This window comes from Lathamus discolor, chromosome 6, assembly GCF_037157495.1.
Source record: "Lathamus discolor isolate bLatDis1 chromosome 6, bLatDis1.hap1, whole genome shotgun sequence".
In the NCBI taxonomy this organism is placed as follows: domain Eukaryota; kingdom Metazoa; phylum Chordata; class Aves; order Psittaciformes; family Psittacidae; genus Lathamus; species Lathamus discolor.
This window is the reverse complement of record NC_088889.1, coordinates 2654471-2672375: the sequence shown is the minus strand read 5'-3', so window position 1 is coordinate 2672375 and position 17905 is coordinate 2654471. Positions and strand designations below refer to the sequence as shown.

The following is a 17905-nucleotide window of genomic DNA, read 5'->3' as shown; positions in this document are numbered from 1 at the left end:
GCTCCATCCACACCCTCTCCCCATTTGCCCCCTAACTCTATTTAAGTTCAGCCCAGGGAGGTTGGTTGATGTTAGAGGAGTTCTGGTTTCCAGTTTAGCAGGAGATGTGCATATCTTTCATGGTGATGTAGGCTCATCATGGATCTGTTTAGCAATTGCTGGACAGGGTGCTGACCAGGGGATTGACTTGGCTTAGTCTTGTGTCTGCTTCATGATCACCAACTTTCCTGATGCTTTGGTGTCTTGGATGCAGTTGATCTAGGTCTGTGTTCTTGCTCTACTTCTCTTGCTCAGATACTGTGAGACTGTGAGATGGTCCCTACACATGCTGGTGCTCTCCTTTGTCTCTGTTTAAAGAGATTAAGGAAACAAACCCCTGTGGCAGTCCCTGTGCTCCTGCAGAGTAGAACCTAAGACCCTCTGCACCCAATGACAGCCATTGACACAGGGATAAAGGCTGGAGGGGGCAGAGAGCATAGGGTCTGCTCCATAGTCCCCTTCAAACTGCAAACTCCACCGCCTCACTGCACACCATGGGGCAGGATGAAGGATGCTGGGGCTCTGTAGGAAACATAGGACATTCTCATAGGGATGCTGGTGGCTTTTGTCCCTGGTGGACCCTGGTGACGGAGGCACTGGGCAAGGGTTGAAAACCCTCCCTGCTCTGCATGGAGCTGGCTCCAAACTGGGATTCAGCTTTCACTTCTTAGGGATCAGTGCTTAAATCCTTCCTATGGACATCATAATGGAGAGGAGACCCTTGCCCCCAAGTACTGTGGGGTGGCCACAGGGGCTGTGAGCAGTGACAGCATTTGGGACCAGGACTGATGCAAAGCAAGGGGGGACGCTGGAGGATGGACAAAGGGGGATGTCCTCCCAGCCCCCCTGTGTCCATCACATCCATACACATCCATACACATATCCCATGCCCTGCGGAGCAGGCTCAGCCCCATCCATCTCCTGCTGTCAGCCGGGCTGTGGCTGCAGGGCTGGTATTGAGCAGGGTGATGAGGAGTTGCAAGAGGCACAGCTGACAGCAGGAGCAGGATGGAGGGGGCTCATCCGCAGCATCGCACCGTGGCTTGCAGCTCCTGTGAATGGTTTTACTGATGGAGAGAGAAGGGAAGGGGAGGATGTGGCTCTGGGAGGGGCTGGAACCCCAAATGATGCTCAGATTGTGGGGGTTTGCTCCCAGTGTGCACTGCCAAAGGATCTGGCTGATCTCTGATGGGAATCCGTGCGACATGCACTTTCCTTTCATGTTTGGCTGTAGAAGGAGGTTCCCCATAACCCCCAAGAAGGCTTGAACCTGCCTGAGGGGAGACTGAGATGAGCTCTTACGCAGAAATTCTTCCTGGGAGGGTGCTGAGGCGCTGGCACAGGGTGCCCAGAGAAGCTGTGGCTGCCCCATCCCTGGCAGTGCTCAAGGCCAGGTTGGACACAGGGGCTTGGAGCAAGCTGCTCCAGTGGAAGGGGTCCCTGCCTGTGCCAGGGGTTGGAGCTGGAGGAGCTTTGAGGTCCCTTCCAACACAACCCTCTCTGGGATTCTGTGATGGGCTTGGGAGCATCCATCAGAGCCACCAGCGACAGGGGCAACCCTAAAGCATCCCTTCAGAAGGGCCCTTTTCCCCTGTTGCTGCCCAGTTCACTCCTTTACCACACTCCTCATCTCTTCCTTCCCATCTCCTTCCTTCCACTTTCGGGCACCTCTCCCTCAGGCTCTCCTTTGTCTCTTGTGCTTCCAGCACGATGGGTAGAAGAAGGTGAATGTCATCATCTAGGAGAGCACAAGGACTGGGGCTGTCTCGGTCCCCCATGGGATTAAGAACCAAATCCCTCAGGAAGCCGTCTCCAGGCAGAGGAAGGACAGGAAGGTGACCATGAGTAACCAGCATGGAGGTACCAAGGCTAAGTCATGCCTGACCAACCTGAGTGCCTTGGGTGATGTGAGCATTGATGTTTGCTTGGACAGGAAGTAGTGGCCAGCATTTACCTCACCAATAGCAAGGTCACCATGATCTTCTGTTGGCTCTTTGCAACCAAACTTGTGAGCTATGGTTTGAATACAAGGAATTGAAGGCAGGTGGAAAGCTGGTTCATTGCACATGGTGCCTGACATTGATGATGGCCCATGGTACCAACTCCCACTGGCAAGGTCCCCCCTCAGCTCCCTGCCATGATAATGTCAACCATGGCCCCTGTGCAGCTGTAACTGCCTCAGAAATGCTCCAGAAGTGGATGTGAAAGGTGGGGTTGTTCTGCGGTTTGCTCTAAGGGAGCCCAAAGCCCTGTTGCTCGCACAAGCTGAGGTCATCTCCTCTGGGTACACTTCTTCTGCAAACCAAGCAGCACAGAGAAGAGATAATGACCTGCTGTGGACTTTGTCACCTCCTGGGGCCCAAAGACATTCACAGTCCCACATCCCCACATCCCATGAAATAGGATGGGAGTTGCTGATGCTGGTTCATTTCCAGGCTCCCTGCACAGCTCCAGGCACGTTCATCTTCACATCCATCTCTGAGAGCATCAGGAGGGCAGCAGAGACACAGCTGAGAGGTAAGTGAGGGGCAGCATCTTTCAGCCCATCATTCTCCAGTGGTTCTCTCTTGCCAACAAGCAGCAGCTCCTGTCTCCATCCCCTGCCCTGCTGCAGGGTCCTGGGCTTCTTGATGATGCTCTGGGCTTCCCAGGGAGCTGCTTGTGTTGTGTCCTCCCCACGCTGCTGCTGAGAAGGCAGCTTTGGAGATCACCCTGGTGGGGAACACTCTCAGGAGGCTTCCTCTCCTCACTGACTCAAAGGTCTCCTGGATGAGAACCAGAAGCTTTCCTGTACAGGACATTCAGGGTGCTCCCCATGTGCTGAGGTGAGGCAGGTCTGAAAGATGACTTTTTTCCCCTACAAAACAAAACATCAAGGAGAGATTTTTGAGCTCTGGGGGTTGCCTGTTTCTGTTGTAGTGTCGAGGATCAGGCAAAAGACCCAGGAAAAGATTTCAGGGCAAACCAAGTGTGTCAGGAGGAGGGGGAAAACCAACCTAAACCTCTGTGTGAGAATGCGTAGGTTAATAGCATGGTTTCGGTTGACGGGAACTTAGAGCTGATAGAGATGCAGCCCCTTCTCATGGACAGGGTCACCATTCACCAGAGCAGGCTGCTCCAATTCCCGTTAAACTGCACTTTACATAGTTCAGGAATTCATTACAGTTTGCAGTTAGGAAGAAGCCCCAGCAGAGTGGGAAGAAGTGGGTGCTTGGGAAATGCCCCAAAGAGGATGAAGGATTAACTCCGTGTTATGCAAGCACCACGTTTCTCTGTGTTCCAGATTGAGACAGATGAGCTCCAAGACCCAGGCTGCGCACTAACACAGGCGATGAAGTGCAGCACTAAGATAAAGCTATTCAGGTATGGAATCTCCCCATTGGTTTCCACAGAGGTCATTGCTCAACATCTCAAGAAGAGCCAGAGAGCAGGCACCACGTTGTGCCATGGTGTTTAACTGCTTGAGCACCCCTTTGTTCTACCTGCGCTGGGACAGGACTTTCACCAAGCTCTTCCTCATTGATCTGTGCCTGAACTCTCCCTTTACATCCTGCAGGACTGTCTCTAAGCAGCTCCCACCACACAGAGGCTTTTCCACCTGGGACATCCCTGCCTGTTGGAGAAGAAACCTGCAGGCAGGAGCTCACACAGAAAGCACCATCCAGCCCATGGCACAAAGCAATTGCACCCAAGTGACCGAGTTCAGCCTGGCGGGCTTCACAGAGGACCCGGTGACTCAGGGCAACTTGTTCCTGCTCTTCCTGCTCACCTACCTTGTCACCATCGTGGGCAACCTGGGCATCATCATCTTAATCAGGGCCAGCCCCCACCTCCACTCCCCCATGTATTATTTCCTGGCCAACCTGGCCTTTGTAGACCTGTGTTCTTCCACCATCATCACCCCCAAGATGTTGGTTGACTTGATGTCAGAGAAGAAGAGCATTGCTTATGCTGGGTGCATGGCTCAGGTCTTCCTCTTTGATGTGTTTGCAACAATTGAATGCTTTCTGCTGGCTTCTATGGCCTATGACCGTTACGTGGCCATTTGCCATCCCCTGCTCTACCCCCTTGTCATGTCCCCAAAGTGCTGTTTCCAGCTGGTGTCTGGCTCGTACCTCGTGGGACTGACCAATGGCGTGGGACAGACCATCAGCATGTCCACCCTGTCCTTCTGCAGCTCCAGCGCCATCGACCTCTTCTTCTGTGACATTTCCCCTCTCATCTCTCTCTCCACCTCCAGCACCACCCTCAGCCGCATCATCCTGACCACTGCAGCATCTCTCTTTGGTGTGTCCAGCATCCTGGTTATCCTGCTCTCCTACGTGGCCATCATTGCCACCATCCTGAGCATCAATTCAGCAGAGGGCAAGCGCAAAGCCTTCTCCACCTGCACCTCCCACCTCACCACTGTCAGTGTCTTCTACGGGGCATCCTTTTGCACATACTTAAATCTCAGCTCAAGGGGAGCAGATAAATGGGCTGTGGTGCTTTACACCGTGGTGACTCCCATGCTGAACCCCTTGATCTACAGCCTGAGGAATAAGGAGGTGAAAGAGGCCTTTAGGAGACTCTTGAAAATTAAGTGATCTTGAATGTTTTAAGTTTAGCCTCAGGTAGAATACAGATGTGGGGGAGATGCTCAGCTGTTTCTGAATAATCTGAAATAGACAACATGTTGAAGAGGTTACACCTTAACTTACATGATGCACTGGCTGCTTTGATTTCACCAGCTGAGAATACAAATTGCAAAAGCTTTTACAATTCCCTGCACCCAAGGTATGCTCTATGTTGTGTGTTGCTCTCCTTTTGCTTGGCAAATCACAATAAACAGAGTGAATTCTACTCCTGCACTAAATCAAACTCCGTTTCTAGACAGTTATTAAGGGCCATAAGAAAAGGACACGAACACACTTAAACAAGAAAAATAAAGGGGACAGCAAATTACTGGCACAATGTGCAGGCAGTTTTTTAGGTTTTGATTCTCAAACCTCATTGAATGATTTCCAGCACCATTCACCTCATTTCATTTCAGACAGCAAAGACCTTAAGTTTAATGTGGTACTTGGGTGGCTTCTGTTATGCATGAAGGTGCTTTGAAAGCATTTTTAGATGTTTTAGTGAAGAATCCCCACGACAGGGCAGTTACAATCAAGAAACCCCTGTCCCCTGCTCCACACCTCTGCTTTCCATTCCCCTGTTGACAACAATAGAAGCCATGATCTCCATGGCAGCCTGACCAGAACAGAGTATGCGAGCTATGGTGCTGTTCAACAGCCTTCAGACCTCATACCATGTGCCAAGTATGATATTAGACTTTTATGGGGAAGACCTCCTTTATGTACCTGATGTGGGAAGTTTGTGTCTACAGCCAGGGCTTTCTGCATTTCACAGATCCTTTCTCTGAAAAGATTGAAGCAGAATCATGCAATGATGCTCCCAGCATAAAATGTATTTCCAAAACCTCAAGCCTCTTTCTTGTGTCGCTGGAATTGACAATTCTGCCTCCCCTGCACGTTAGACTGAGGTTCCTACTGCCGGTTCACTGAGCTGGATCCACCACACATGACTATGGCAATGGAAAGCTCTCTTAGGAGCCTAGCATCAAGTGTGGGGAAAACTTTGAGCATTTCAGTTGTCTCTGCTTTGGAAACTTTCTTAAACCCAAGAAGAAATAAGGACACCAGAGTGGGGTAATTCATCAAGCAGTGACGAGCCCTACACATCACGCATCTTATCTAGTCTCCCTTTCCTACAAAAGCTGGTATCTATCAGATTATCTTTTGACGTCCAGCTTGGGCTTTCTGTGGCTCTATGATTCTGTATGTATAGTCTAAGCAAAGACATCCAACTAACTAGAAAGAGGAAAAGAAGTTATGGTGAGGGTTTTTGAGGAAGCTCTCTGATATTAAAAGTCTCTGACACCTTAAGTTCTTCAGCATTGAATTACATTTCTGGTGTCTCCATCACTGGCCACAGGTAGAAACCACTTTTCCCTGAGACCTTAGACAACATCTCCTCTCTTGCTGTGGTTTGGCAAAGCACACAAAAGAGACTGTTCACCATCCATATACTTTTTAAATACAAGTTAATTCCCACTCACAACAGGTAAAGCAAAGCTGTTGTCCCCCATCTGTGTGTGTTGGCTTCTTTCAGACCCAGACAGCTCTCAGTTACCATCAGTTCTGTGCTCAAGATTGCCTTTCATCTATGGAAACGAGCCACAGGCTTCATTTGCCAGTGAAATACACCATCTGTTTTTCCTAGTGTACTTTAGTGTGAGCTGGGTATGGACATGGGTTGTGGGTTCTTATTTCCAGCTTATTTCTCTTTATCTCACCATTTAAGTAAACAGGACATAAGATGAATGAAAAATAACACATAGAATGAATGGGAGGATCCCTTCATGTGCCTAAATTGTCCTTACCACTGGGTGGTCTCAGCTCAGTTCGTTGTCCTGTATTACGAATTATATTGTCTAAAATTCCCTTCTTTGAAGTGAAATCTCTTGTGAAGCTGCATCCTGGGGAGGGATTCCCCCTCATATTCAAAGGTGCATCTTGAGATCTCGATTCCCACCAGCTTCTGGTCTTTGAAAGGCACAAACAAATGCAATGACTCTTTTGAAACCTTTTCTCTGACTCTTTTTCAGCAAGCAAATGTAAAACTGCACTTCCTCTTCCCTCCCACCCCAGCAGCTTTAATAAAGAGCTTGCAGGTAAAAGTGAGGAATTTTATGGGAGCTGAGGGACAAGGTCAAGAATCTTGCAAGAAAAACAAATATTTATCAGTGACCAAAGCTATAACTGAGTAAAGCTGATTGGAGTTTCCTGTGAGGAAAAGAGGCTTGGGATAATTGAGGGCAATTTCTTCCTCCAGGTTGGTGACTGTGAATTGCAATGAAGTTTGAGGCTCCTTCCCCCCTTGTTTTCCTTACAAGGAAGGAAGATGTGATGTCATACATCTGATCAAAGGGACATAGGGATTGCTCTGACTAACTCCCCTGGTCAACCGCCTCTGGTTACCATCATTCCAGCCATCAACACCTGACATTAAAAAGCACAGGGAGGTGTTGAAGCATCCACAGTGTTGTGGCTGCTCATGCAAAGTCTCTACAGCTCTGAAACAGGGAAGAGAAATGTGGAATGCGGTCCCCTCTCCCCTTGCACCCACCCCAAACGCTGGTCCTGTCTCTGTGCTGGCACCCGGAACATCCCATCTTGTCCCACACCTCCCGTCTCCATGCTCAATCCCAGCCTGACAACAGGAGATGGACGGGCAGAAGCCATGGCTGTGGGGACATGGGATGTGTGCAGGGAGGTCATTGACACAGGGATAAAGGCTGGAGGGGGCAGAGAGCAAAAGGTCTGCTCCATAGTCCCCTTCAAACTGCAAACTCCACCACCTCACTGTACACCATGGGGCAGGATAAAGGATGCTGGGGCTCTGCAGGAAACAGGGGACATTCTCATAAGGATGCTGGTGGCTTCTGTCCCTGGTGGTACCCTGGTGATGGAGGCACTGGGCAAGGCTTGAAATCCCTCCCTGCTCTGCATGGAGCTGGCTCCAAACTGGGACTCAGCCTTCAGTTCTTAGTCATCAGTGCTTAAATCCTTCCTATGGACATCATAATGGAGAGGAGACCCTTGCCCCCATGTGCTGTGGGGGGGCCAAAGGGGCTGTGAGCAGTGACAGCATTTGGGACCAGGACTGATGCAGAGAAAGGAGGGACCATATCCGTGCACACCCCCCTGTGTCCATCACATCCATACACATCCATACTCATACCCCATGCCCTGTGAAGGAGGCTCGGTCCCATCCATCTCCTGCTGTCAGCCGGGCTGTGGCTGCAGGGCTGGTATTGAGCATGGAGATGAGGAGGTGCGAGAGGCAGAGCTGACAGCATGAGTAGGATGGAGGTGGCTCATCCACAGCATCGCACTGTGTCTTGCAGCTCCTGTGAATGGTTTTACTGATGGAGAGAGAAGGGGAGGATGTGATTCTGGAAGGAGATGGAACGCCAAATGATGCTCAGATTGTGGGGGTTTGCTCCCAATGTGCGATGCCAGGGGATCTGGCTGATCTCTGGTGGGAATCCGTGTGACATGCACTTTCCTTTCATGTTTGGCTGTAGAAGGAGGTTCCCCATAACCCCCAAGAAGGCTTGAACCTGCCAGAGGGGAGACTGAGATGAACTCTTAGGCAGAAGCTCTTCCCTGGGAGGGTGCTGAGGCGCTGGCACAGGGTGCCCAGAGAAGCTGTGGCTGCCCCATCCCTGGCAGTGCTCAAGGCCAGGTTGGACACAGGGGCTTGGAGCAAGCTGCTCCAGTGGAAGGGGTCCCTGCCCGTGGCAGGGGTTGGAGCTGGAGGAGCTTTAAGGTCCCTTCCAACACAACCCTCTCTGGGATTCTGTGATGGGCTTGGGAGCATCCATCAGAGCCACCAGCGACAGGGGCAACCCTAAAGCATCCCTTCAGAAGGGCCCTTTTCCCCTGTTGCTGCCCACTTCACCCCTTTACCACACTCCTCATGTGCTCCTTCACTTCTCCTTCCTTCCACTTTCGGGCACTTCTCCCTCAGGCTCTCCTTTGTCTCTTGTGCTTCCAGCACGATGGTTAGAAGAAGGTGAATGTCATCATCAAGGAGAGCACAAGGACTGGGGCTGCCTCAGTCCCCACTGAGGTTGAGAACCAAATTCCCCAGGAAGCTGTCTCCAGGCAGAGGAAGGACAGGAGGGTGGCCATGAGTAACCAGTATGGATGTACCAAGGGCAGGTCATGCCTGACCAACCTGAATGCCTAGGGTGATGTGAGCATTGATGTTTGCTTGGACAGGAAGTAGTGGCCAGCATTTACCTCACCAATAGCAAGGTCACCATGATCTTCTGTTGGCTCTTTGCAGCCAAACGTGGGAGCTACGGTTTGAATACATGGAATTGAAGATGGGGGAAAAGCTGGTTCATTGCACATGGTGCCTGACATTGCTGATGAGCAGTGGTACTAGCTCTGCCTCAGATCCCCACAGCAAGGTTCCCCTCAGCTCCCTGCCATGATGATGTCAACCATGGCCCCTGTGCAGCTGTAACTGCCTCAGAAATGCTCCAGAAGTGGATGTGAAAGGTGGGGTTGTTCTGTGGTTTGCTCTAAGGGAGCCCAAAGCCATGTTGCTCGCTCAAGCTGAGGTCATCTCCTCTGGGTACACTTCTTCTCCAAACCAAGCAGCACAGAGAAGAGATAATGACCTGCTGTGGGCTTTGTCACCTCCTGGGGCCCAAAGACATTCACAGTCCCACATCCCCACATCCCATGAAATAGGCAGGGAGTTGCTGATGCTGGTTCATTCCCAGGCTCACTGCACAGCTCCAGGCATGTTCGTCTTCACATCCATCTCCGAGAGCATCAGGAGGGCAGCAGAGACAGAGCTGAGAGGTAAGTGAGGGGCAGCATCTTTCAGCCCATCATTCTGCTGTGGTTCTCTCTTGCCAACAAGCAGCAGCTCCTGTCTCCATCTCCTGCCCTGCTGCAGGGTCCTGGGCTTCTTGATGATGCTCTGGGCTTCCCAGGGAGCTGCTTGTGCTGTGTCCTCCCCACGCTGCTGCTGAGAAGGCAGCTTTGGAGATCACCCTCATGGGGAACACCCTCCTGTACAGAGCTTTCCTGTACAGGACACTCAGGGTGCTCCCCATTGCTGAGATGAGGCAGGTCCAAAAGATGACTTTTTTCCCCCAATACATGTGTTCAGGAAAAGATTGGGGAGCTCAGGGGTTTGCCCATTTCTATTGGAGACTCAAGGAGCAGGTTGAAGAACCATGAAAAGGTTTTAGATCTGAAAGAGTGTGTCAGGAGGAAGGGGAAACCAATATAAACCCCTGTGTAAGGTTCCATAGGATCACAGTATGGCTTGTGTTGGAAGGGACCTTAAATCTCCAACAGTTCCAAACCCCTGTGATGGGCAGGGACACCTTCCAACAGAGTAGTTTGCCCTGTCCAACCTGGGCTTTCCATAGGTCAGGAATTCATTCCAATTCGGAAGAAACACAGAGAGGGAAGAAGCAGGTGGTTGGTAAATGCCCACAGAGGGATGAAGGATGAACTCTGCACTGTGAAAGTACCACGTTTCAATGTGTTCCAGTTTGAGCCAGATGAACTCCAAGCCCCAGATTGAGCATTAATGCAGTCAATGAAATGCAGCACTAAGGTAAAGCTACTCGGGTGTACGACCTTCCCACTGCTTTCCACAGAGGTCATTGCTCAACATCTCAATGGGAGCCAGAGGAGCAGGCACCACGTTGTGCCATGGTGTTTAACTGCTTGAGCACCCCTTTGTTCTACCTGTGCTGGGACAGGACTTTCACCAAGCTCTTCCTCATTGGTCTGTGCCTGAACTCTCCCTTTACATCCTGCAGGACTGTCTCTGAGCAGCTCCCACCACACAGAGGCTTTTCCACCTGGGACATCCCTGCCTGTTGGAGAAGAAACCTGCAGGCAGGAGCTCACACAGAAAGCACCATCCAGCCCATGGCACAAAGCAATTGCACCCAAGTGACCGAGTTCAGCCTGGCGGGCTTCACAGAGGACCCGGTGACTCAGGGCAACTTGTTCCTGCTCTTCCTGCTCACCTACCTTGTCACCATCGTGGGCAACCTGGGCATCATCATCTTAATCAGGGCCAGCCCCCACCTCCACTCCCCCATGTATTATTTCCTGGGCATCCTGGCCTTTGTAGACCTGTGTTCTTCCACCATCATCACCCCCAAGATGTTGGTTGACTTGATGTCAGAGAAGAAGAGCATTGCTTATGCTGGGTCTTCCTCTTTCAACATTTTGGGATAACTGAATGCTTCCTGCTGGCTGCAATGGCCTATGACCGTTACGTGGCCATTTGCCATCCCCTGCTCTACCCCCTTGTCATGTCCCCAAAGTGCTGTTTCCAGCTGGTGTCTGGCTCGTACCTCGTGGGGCTGACCAATGGCGTGGGACAGACCATCAGCATGTCCACCCTGTCCTTCTGCAGCTCCAGCACCATCGACCTCTTCAGCACCCTCCCAGGGAAGAGCTTCTGCTTAAGAGCTCATCTCGGTCTCCCCTCGGGCAGGTTCAAGCCATTCCCCTTGGCCTGTCCCTACAGGCCCTTCTCCAAAGCCCCTCTCCTGCTTCCTTTTAACCCCTTTAGGCATAGACAGGTTTATGGAGATAAGTTTCTCTCTTACTGCTCTTCAAAGAAAACCAACACTAGTATTATCCAAGGAATAATTTACTATCCATCTATGGAGAATATAAACCCCTCATCAGGAAGTTAATATCTGCTATTAGCAACCTTTATGAAAGCAAACACACAGCCAGGACACTGCCTACATCCATTTTGCTTTCCTATTCTGTCCAGGAAGTGCTTTATGCATGCTGAGCATTGAGGTTCTGTTGCATCAGAAATTACTGATCAATAGAACTGATTGAGGCCAGGTTGGATGGGGCTTGGAGCAAGCTGCTCTAGTGGAAGGTGTCCTTGCCTGTGGCCGGGGCCTGCAACTGGGTGAGCTTTAAGCTCTCTTTCAACCCAAACCATTCCATGGTTCTATGAAAAGCTGCTTTCACCACCTCACTTTGGAATGGGGTTTCTGAAGGACCCCAAACCATCAGCACAGTGAGCTCTTGTTTCCCCTTAGGCTTAATCTAACTCTTCAGGCTATGGCCTGTGTCTGCTTTGAACACAACCCACACTGTAGCTGTGTCTGCCCATCACCCTTCACTGCAAGTGCAGAGAACCATCCACTTTTTCCAGAAGAAACCACTGATATGGATGTTTAAAAAAGATCCAAGCTGAATCAAAGCCCACAAATACATTTTTGTCTCCATAAGAGGAATTTTCAGTGACTGATTCACATGTGGAAACCTACATTTAGATAGGATGATTCCTTGGATTGATGTGACTCATCCATCAAAACCTGGAATGAGAAGTCATGAGTAAGCTGCAGCTGGGATGGAAAATAAGCTTTGCCTCGATGGACAGACATAAGGAGAAGAGGAGGTGATGGGGGAGTTCTCGACAACACTGAGAGCCTTTGAGCCATGAAACAAGTTGGGCACGTCTGGATACAACACATGGCCAGAAGCATGGAGCATCTGTGTTGTCAGCACCAGATGACATCCAAGGAAAAGCCAACACTGCTCACACAGGGTCTGGAAAGGCTGCTCCTGAACCAAGTTGGGTGACTGCTTATCACAGGGGATGAAATTCCACCCTGTTCCTAGGTCAGCATGGTGGTAGCTTTCCATGGGGCAGGCCCATCCAGGAAACAAGATGCCCAGATACATCCTATGGAGGAAATAAGTACATTTCCTATGAGGAAATAAGCAGATGGGCACATGAAGCTGAGAGCTGGTCGTGATAAGGTTCCCCACCACCATGGTGGTGGAGATGAGTAAACCAGTCACAAAGAGCAGCTTCTACAGGCTGGTGAAGCCCAGGAGGACAAACGTGGTCACACTCCAGTGGTTTCCTCCAGCCACTCTCTTGGCAGCAGGAGACAAAGAAACATGGCAAGAGGTTAAATCACTTCTCCCAGCTCACAGGAACACACAGTGCATGAGGGTAATGCAGGATTTGGGGTTTCCTGGATGAATGCACCCAATTACTTGGAGCTAAAACCATGATGGTTGAAGGTCCTAAATAATAAGCTGAAAAACAATACCTTGATCAAATAATAGTCAATTGTTCCTATATGGAAAAAATAATCATAATGCTTAAATCCTAAAGCTCTGGCTGGCCTGTTTTGGAAAGGATTGGTCCTGCAAAAGATAAGCATCTTCTCATGAGCATCCAAATTCTTTTTAAGAAGTAGCCTTGCCTGGGATGATTTCTTTCCTGTTTGTGGGGGTTGTTCTTATTTAAGGACAAGTAAATACAATTATATCATGCCTTAATTTACCACATGAATTAGTGTTGCATTAAATAGTTAAGAGATCACATTGAAGTGATTTTCTGATTCTGTAGTGATGCTAGGGTCATAGAATCATAGAATCATAGAATAGTTCGGGTTGGAAAGGACTATCAATAGGAGGACTATCAATCTCTTGTTTAGGAGGACTATCAATCTCTTGTTTCACTTGTGGGAAAGGATAGCTTTTTAGACCCTGTCCCGCAGGGGAAAAAGGGTACTAGGACTCGCTCCCTGAAATGCCTGTACACCAATGCACGCAGCATGGGGAATAAACAGGAGGAGTTAGAAGTCTGTGTGCGGGCTAAAGGTTATGATCTAGTGGCGATTACAGAGACATGGTGGGACAGTTCACATGACTGGAATGTGGTCATGGATGACTATGTCCTTTTTAGGAAAGATAGGTCAGCGAAGCGAGGTGGTGGAGTTGCTCTTTACGTGAGAGAGCAACTAGAATGTATTGAGTTCTGTCCGGGGTCGGATGAGGAGCAAGTGGAATGTCTGTGGGTACGAATTAAGGGACAGACTGGCACGGGTGATACAGTTGTGGGGGTTTATTACAGACCTCCTGATCAGGACGAAGAAGTTGATGAGGCTTTCTACAGGCAACTGGAAGTAGCCTCGCGACTACATGCCTTAGTCGTCGTGGGGGACTTTAACTACCCCGATATTTGCTGGAAGACTCACACAGCCAGTCATTCACAGTCTAGGAGGTTCCTCGAGTGCATTGATGATAATTTCTTAATGCAAATGGTGGACGTACCAACTAGGAGAGCAGCGCTGCTAGATTTAGTACTCGCCAACAAGGAGGGTTTGGTCGAAGTGGTGACGGTCAATGGCAGCCTTGGCTGCAGTGACCATGAAATGGTGGAGTTTAGGATCCTGTGTGGGAGGAATAGAATACCTAGCAAAGCCACAGTTCTGGATTTCCGAAGGGCCAACTTTGGCCTCTTCAGTCAACTGCTAAGGGAAGTCTCATGGGAAAGTGTACTAGGCGGTAAAGGGGCTCAAGATAGTTGGTTAGCATTCAAGGACCGCTTCTTCCAAGCTCAGGATCGGAGCGTCCCAATGAGTAGGAAATCAAGTAAGGGATCTAGGAGACCGGCGTGGTTAAACAAGGAGCTGCTGGGCAAACTCAAGTGGAAAAGGAGAATCTATGGATTATGTAAGGAGGGGCTGGCCGCTTGGGAGGAATATAGGACAGTTGTTAGAGGATGTAGGGAGGCAATTAGGACAGCTAGGGCCTCCTTTGAACTCAATCTTGCTAGTTGGGTTAAAGACAATAGAAAGGGCTTCTTCAAATACATAGCAAATAAAACTAACACAAGAGGCAATATAGGCCCACTGCTGAACGAAGTGGGTGCCCTGGAAACAGAGGATATAAAGAAGGCAGAGGTGCTGAATGACTTCTTTGCCTCTGTCTTTACTCCTGCAGACTCTCCCCGAGGGCCCCGGATTTCTATAGCCCCAGGAGTCAGGACAAAGGAGGAGTTTGCTTTGGTAGATGAGGATTGGGTTAGGGATCAGCTATGCAAACTGGACATCTGTAAATCGATGGGTCCGGATGGAATGCACCCACGGGTGCTGAGGGAGCTGGCGGAGGTCATTGCTAGGCCACTTTCCATCATCTTTGGTAAGCCGTGGGAAACGGGCGAGGTGCCTGAGGATTGGCGGATGGCAAATGTCACAGCAGTCTATAAGAAGGGCAAGAAGGAGGACCCGGGTAATTATAGACCGGTCAGCCTTACCTCCATCCCTAGAAAGGTGATGGAACAACTTATTCTTGACTCCATCACTAGGCATATCAAGGATGAGGGGGTCATTAAGAACAGCCAACATGGTTTTATGAGGGGGAAGTCATGTATGACCAACCTTATAGCCTTCTATGAGGAAGTGACTAGGTGGAGGGATGATGGTAGAGCGGTAGATGTAGTTTTTCTTTATTTCAGTAAGGCATTTGATACTGTCTCCCACAGCATCCTCATAGATAAGCTAAAGAAGTGTGGGCTTGACGATCAAGTAGTGAGGTGGATTGAGAACTGGTAGAAAGGAAGAAGGCAAAGAGTTGTGGTCAATGGCGCAGAATCTAGCTGGAGGTCTGTGACTAGTGGAGTTCCTCAGGGGTCGCTGCTGGGACTGGTGCTGTTTAATATTTTCATCAATGACCTGGATGAGGGAACTGAGTGCACCCTCAGCAAGTTTGCTGATGACACAAAACTGGGAGGAGTGGCTGACACACCAGAAGGCTGTGCTGCCATTCAGCGAGACCTGGACAGGCTGGAGAGTTGGGCGGGGAGAAACTTGATGAAATTTAACAAGGGCAAGTGTAGAGTCTTGCATCTGGGGAAGAACAACCCCATGTACCAGTACAGGTTGGGGGTTGACCTGCTGGAAAGTAGTGAAGGGGAAAGGGACCTGGGGGTCCTGGTGGATAGGAGGATGACCATGAGCCAGCAATGTGCTCTTGTGGCCAAGAAGGCAAATGGCATCTTAGGGTGCATTAGAAAGGGAGTGGTTAGTAGGTCAAGAGAGGTTCTCCTCCCCCTCTACTCAGCCTTGGTGAGGCCGCATCTGGAATATTGCGTCCAGTTCTGGGCCCCTCTGTTCAAGAAGGACAGGGAATTGCTTGAAGGAGTCCAGCGCAGAGCCACAAAGATGATTAAGGGAGTGGAACATCTCCCTTATGAGGAGAGGCTGAGGGAGCTGGGTCTCTTTAGCTTGCAAAAGAGGAGACTGAGGGGTGACCTCATCAGTGTTTACAAATATGTAAAGGGTGGGTGTCAGGATGATGGAGCTAGGCTTTTTACAGTGATATCCAGTGATAGGACAAGGGGCTATGGGTGTAAACTGGAGCATAGGAAGTTCCACGTTAACATCAGGAAGAACTTCTTTACTGTAAGAGTGACAGAGCACTGGAACAGGTTGCCCAGGGGGGTTGTGGAGTCTCCTACACTGGAGATATTCAAGGCCCGCCTGGACAAGTTCCTGTGTGATGTACTGTAGGTTACCCTGCTCTTGTGGGGGGGTTGGACTAGATGATCTTTTGAGGTCCCTTCCAACCCTTGGGATTCTGTGACCTCAAGATCATCTAGTTCCAACCCCCCTGCCATGGACAGGGACACCTCACACCAAACCATCCCACACAAGGCTTCGTCCAACCTGGCCTTGATCACGACCAGGGATGGAGCACTCACAACTGCCGTGGGCAACCCATTCCAGTGCCTCACCACCCTAACAGGAAAGAATTTCCTCCTTATATCCAATTTAAACTTCCCCTGTTTAAGTTTTAACCCATTACCCCTTGTCCTGTCACTACAGTCCTTGACAAAGAGTCCCTCCCCAGCATCCCTATAGGCCCCCTTCAGGTACTGGAAGGCTGCTATTAGGTCCCCATGCAGCCTTCTCTTCTCCAGGCTGAACAGCCCCAACTTCCTCAGCCTGTCTTCAGCTTGTCCCAGCCCCTCCTGGCTCCATCCTCCTGTCAGGCAGTTGGAGGGAGTGATAACGTCCCCCCTCATCCTCAGATGAAGAAAAGTGCATGCTTGTAGTTGTCTGCCTGTGTCTTCGTTATGTGAAATTAACTACTAAACATAATTATCAAAGTTTGGAGAGTGAAATTATTTGCATTCTCAATCACATCAGCCAGTTCATCATGTAAGTCTGGGGGCAGAAGACCACCAACATGTTGTCCATAGTTAACAAAACCCTTAGCATCTCCCCCACATCTCCATTCTATCTGGCCCTAAACTTACAACATGCAAGATCATTTTATTTTCAAGAGTCTCCTCAATGCCTCCTTCACCTCCTTATTCCTCAGGCTGTAGATCAAGGGGTTCAGCATGGGAGTCACCACGGTGTAGAGCACCACAGCCCATTTATCTGCTCCTCTTGAGCTGTCTGAGCTGGGGAATAAATATATAAAAAAGCATGCCCCATAGAAGATGCTGACAGTGGCGAGGTGGGATGTTGTCGTGGTTTAAACCCAACCACAAACCTCGTCCACTCACTCCCCACCTTCTTGCCCTCCCTCTGCTCCTGGAGGGACGGAGAGGAGAATTGAAAAGAATGCAGCTCCCACGGGTTGAGATAAGAACAGTTTAGTAACTAAGGTATAACACAAATCACTACTGCTACCATCAATAATAATAATGATAAAGGAAATAACAAAAAGGAAGAATACAACACCTCAGCACCAGCTGACTGATAACTCGCCCCACTCCCCCCAGCCGAGCACCGACAGATACCTCATCCAACCCTGCAGTCCCTTCCCTTCCGGGGTAACTCTCCATTACCTCCTGGGCATGACGTGCTGTGGTATGGAATACCTCTTTGGTCAGTTTGGGTCAGGTGTCCTGTCCCGGCCTCCCCTCCTCCCTAGCAGAGCATGAGACTCACAAAGTCCTTGGCCAGACCAAACATTCGAGCAGCAACTGAAAACATCGGCTTTATCAGCACTGTTCCCAGACCAAAAGATCAAAACACAGCACTGTACTAGCTCCTAAGAAGGAGAAAAATCGCTGCTACTGATGAACCCAGGACAGATGTGCAGGTGGAGAAGGCTTTGTGATGACATTCACCTTCTTCTACCCATCATGCTGGAAGCACAAGAGACAAAGGAGAGCCTGAGGGAGAGGTGCCCGAAAGTAGAAGGAAGGAGATGGGAAGGAACAGATGAGGAGTGTGGTAAAGGAGTGAACTGGGCAGCAACAGGGGAAAAGGGCCCTTCTGAAGGGATGCTTTAGGGTTGCCCCTGTTGCTGGTAGCTCTGATGGATGCTCCCAAGCCCATCACAGAATCCCAGAGAGGGTTGTGTTGGAAGGGACCTTAAAGCTCCTCCAGCTCCAACCCCTGCCACGGGCAGGGACCCCTTCCACTGGAGCAGCTTGCTCCAAGCCCCTGTGTCCAACCTGGCCTTGAGCACTGCCAGGGATGGGG

General features: G+C 50.0%; 1 protein-coding gene and 2 pseudogenes across 1 annotated transcript; all 3 read left to right on the top strand.

Moving 5' to 3' along the window:
- LOC136017804 (olfactory receptor 5AP2-like) overlaps positions 1-17905 on the top strand; it is a 313756-nt pseudogene that overhangs the window by 121041 nt on the left and 174810 nt on the right.
- Positions 3618-4625, top strand: LOC136016751 (olfactory receptor 5G3-like). Its single transcript, XM_065684395.1, has one exon. It carries the CDS (start codon positions 3708-3710, stop codon positions 4623-4625), a length of 918 nt encoding a protein of 305 aa, XP_065540467.1. The 5' UTR covers positions 3618-3707.
- Positions 10464-17905, top strand: part of LOC136016754 (olfactory receptor 8B3-like) — a 50826-nt pseudogene continuing 43384 nt past the window's right edge.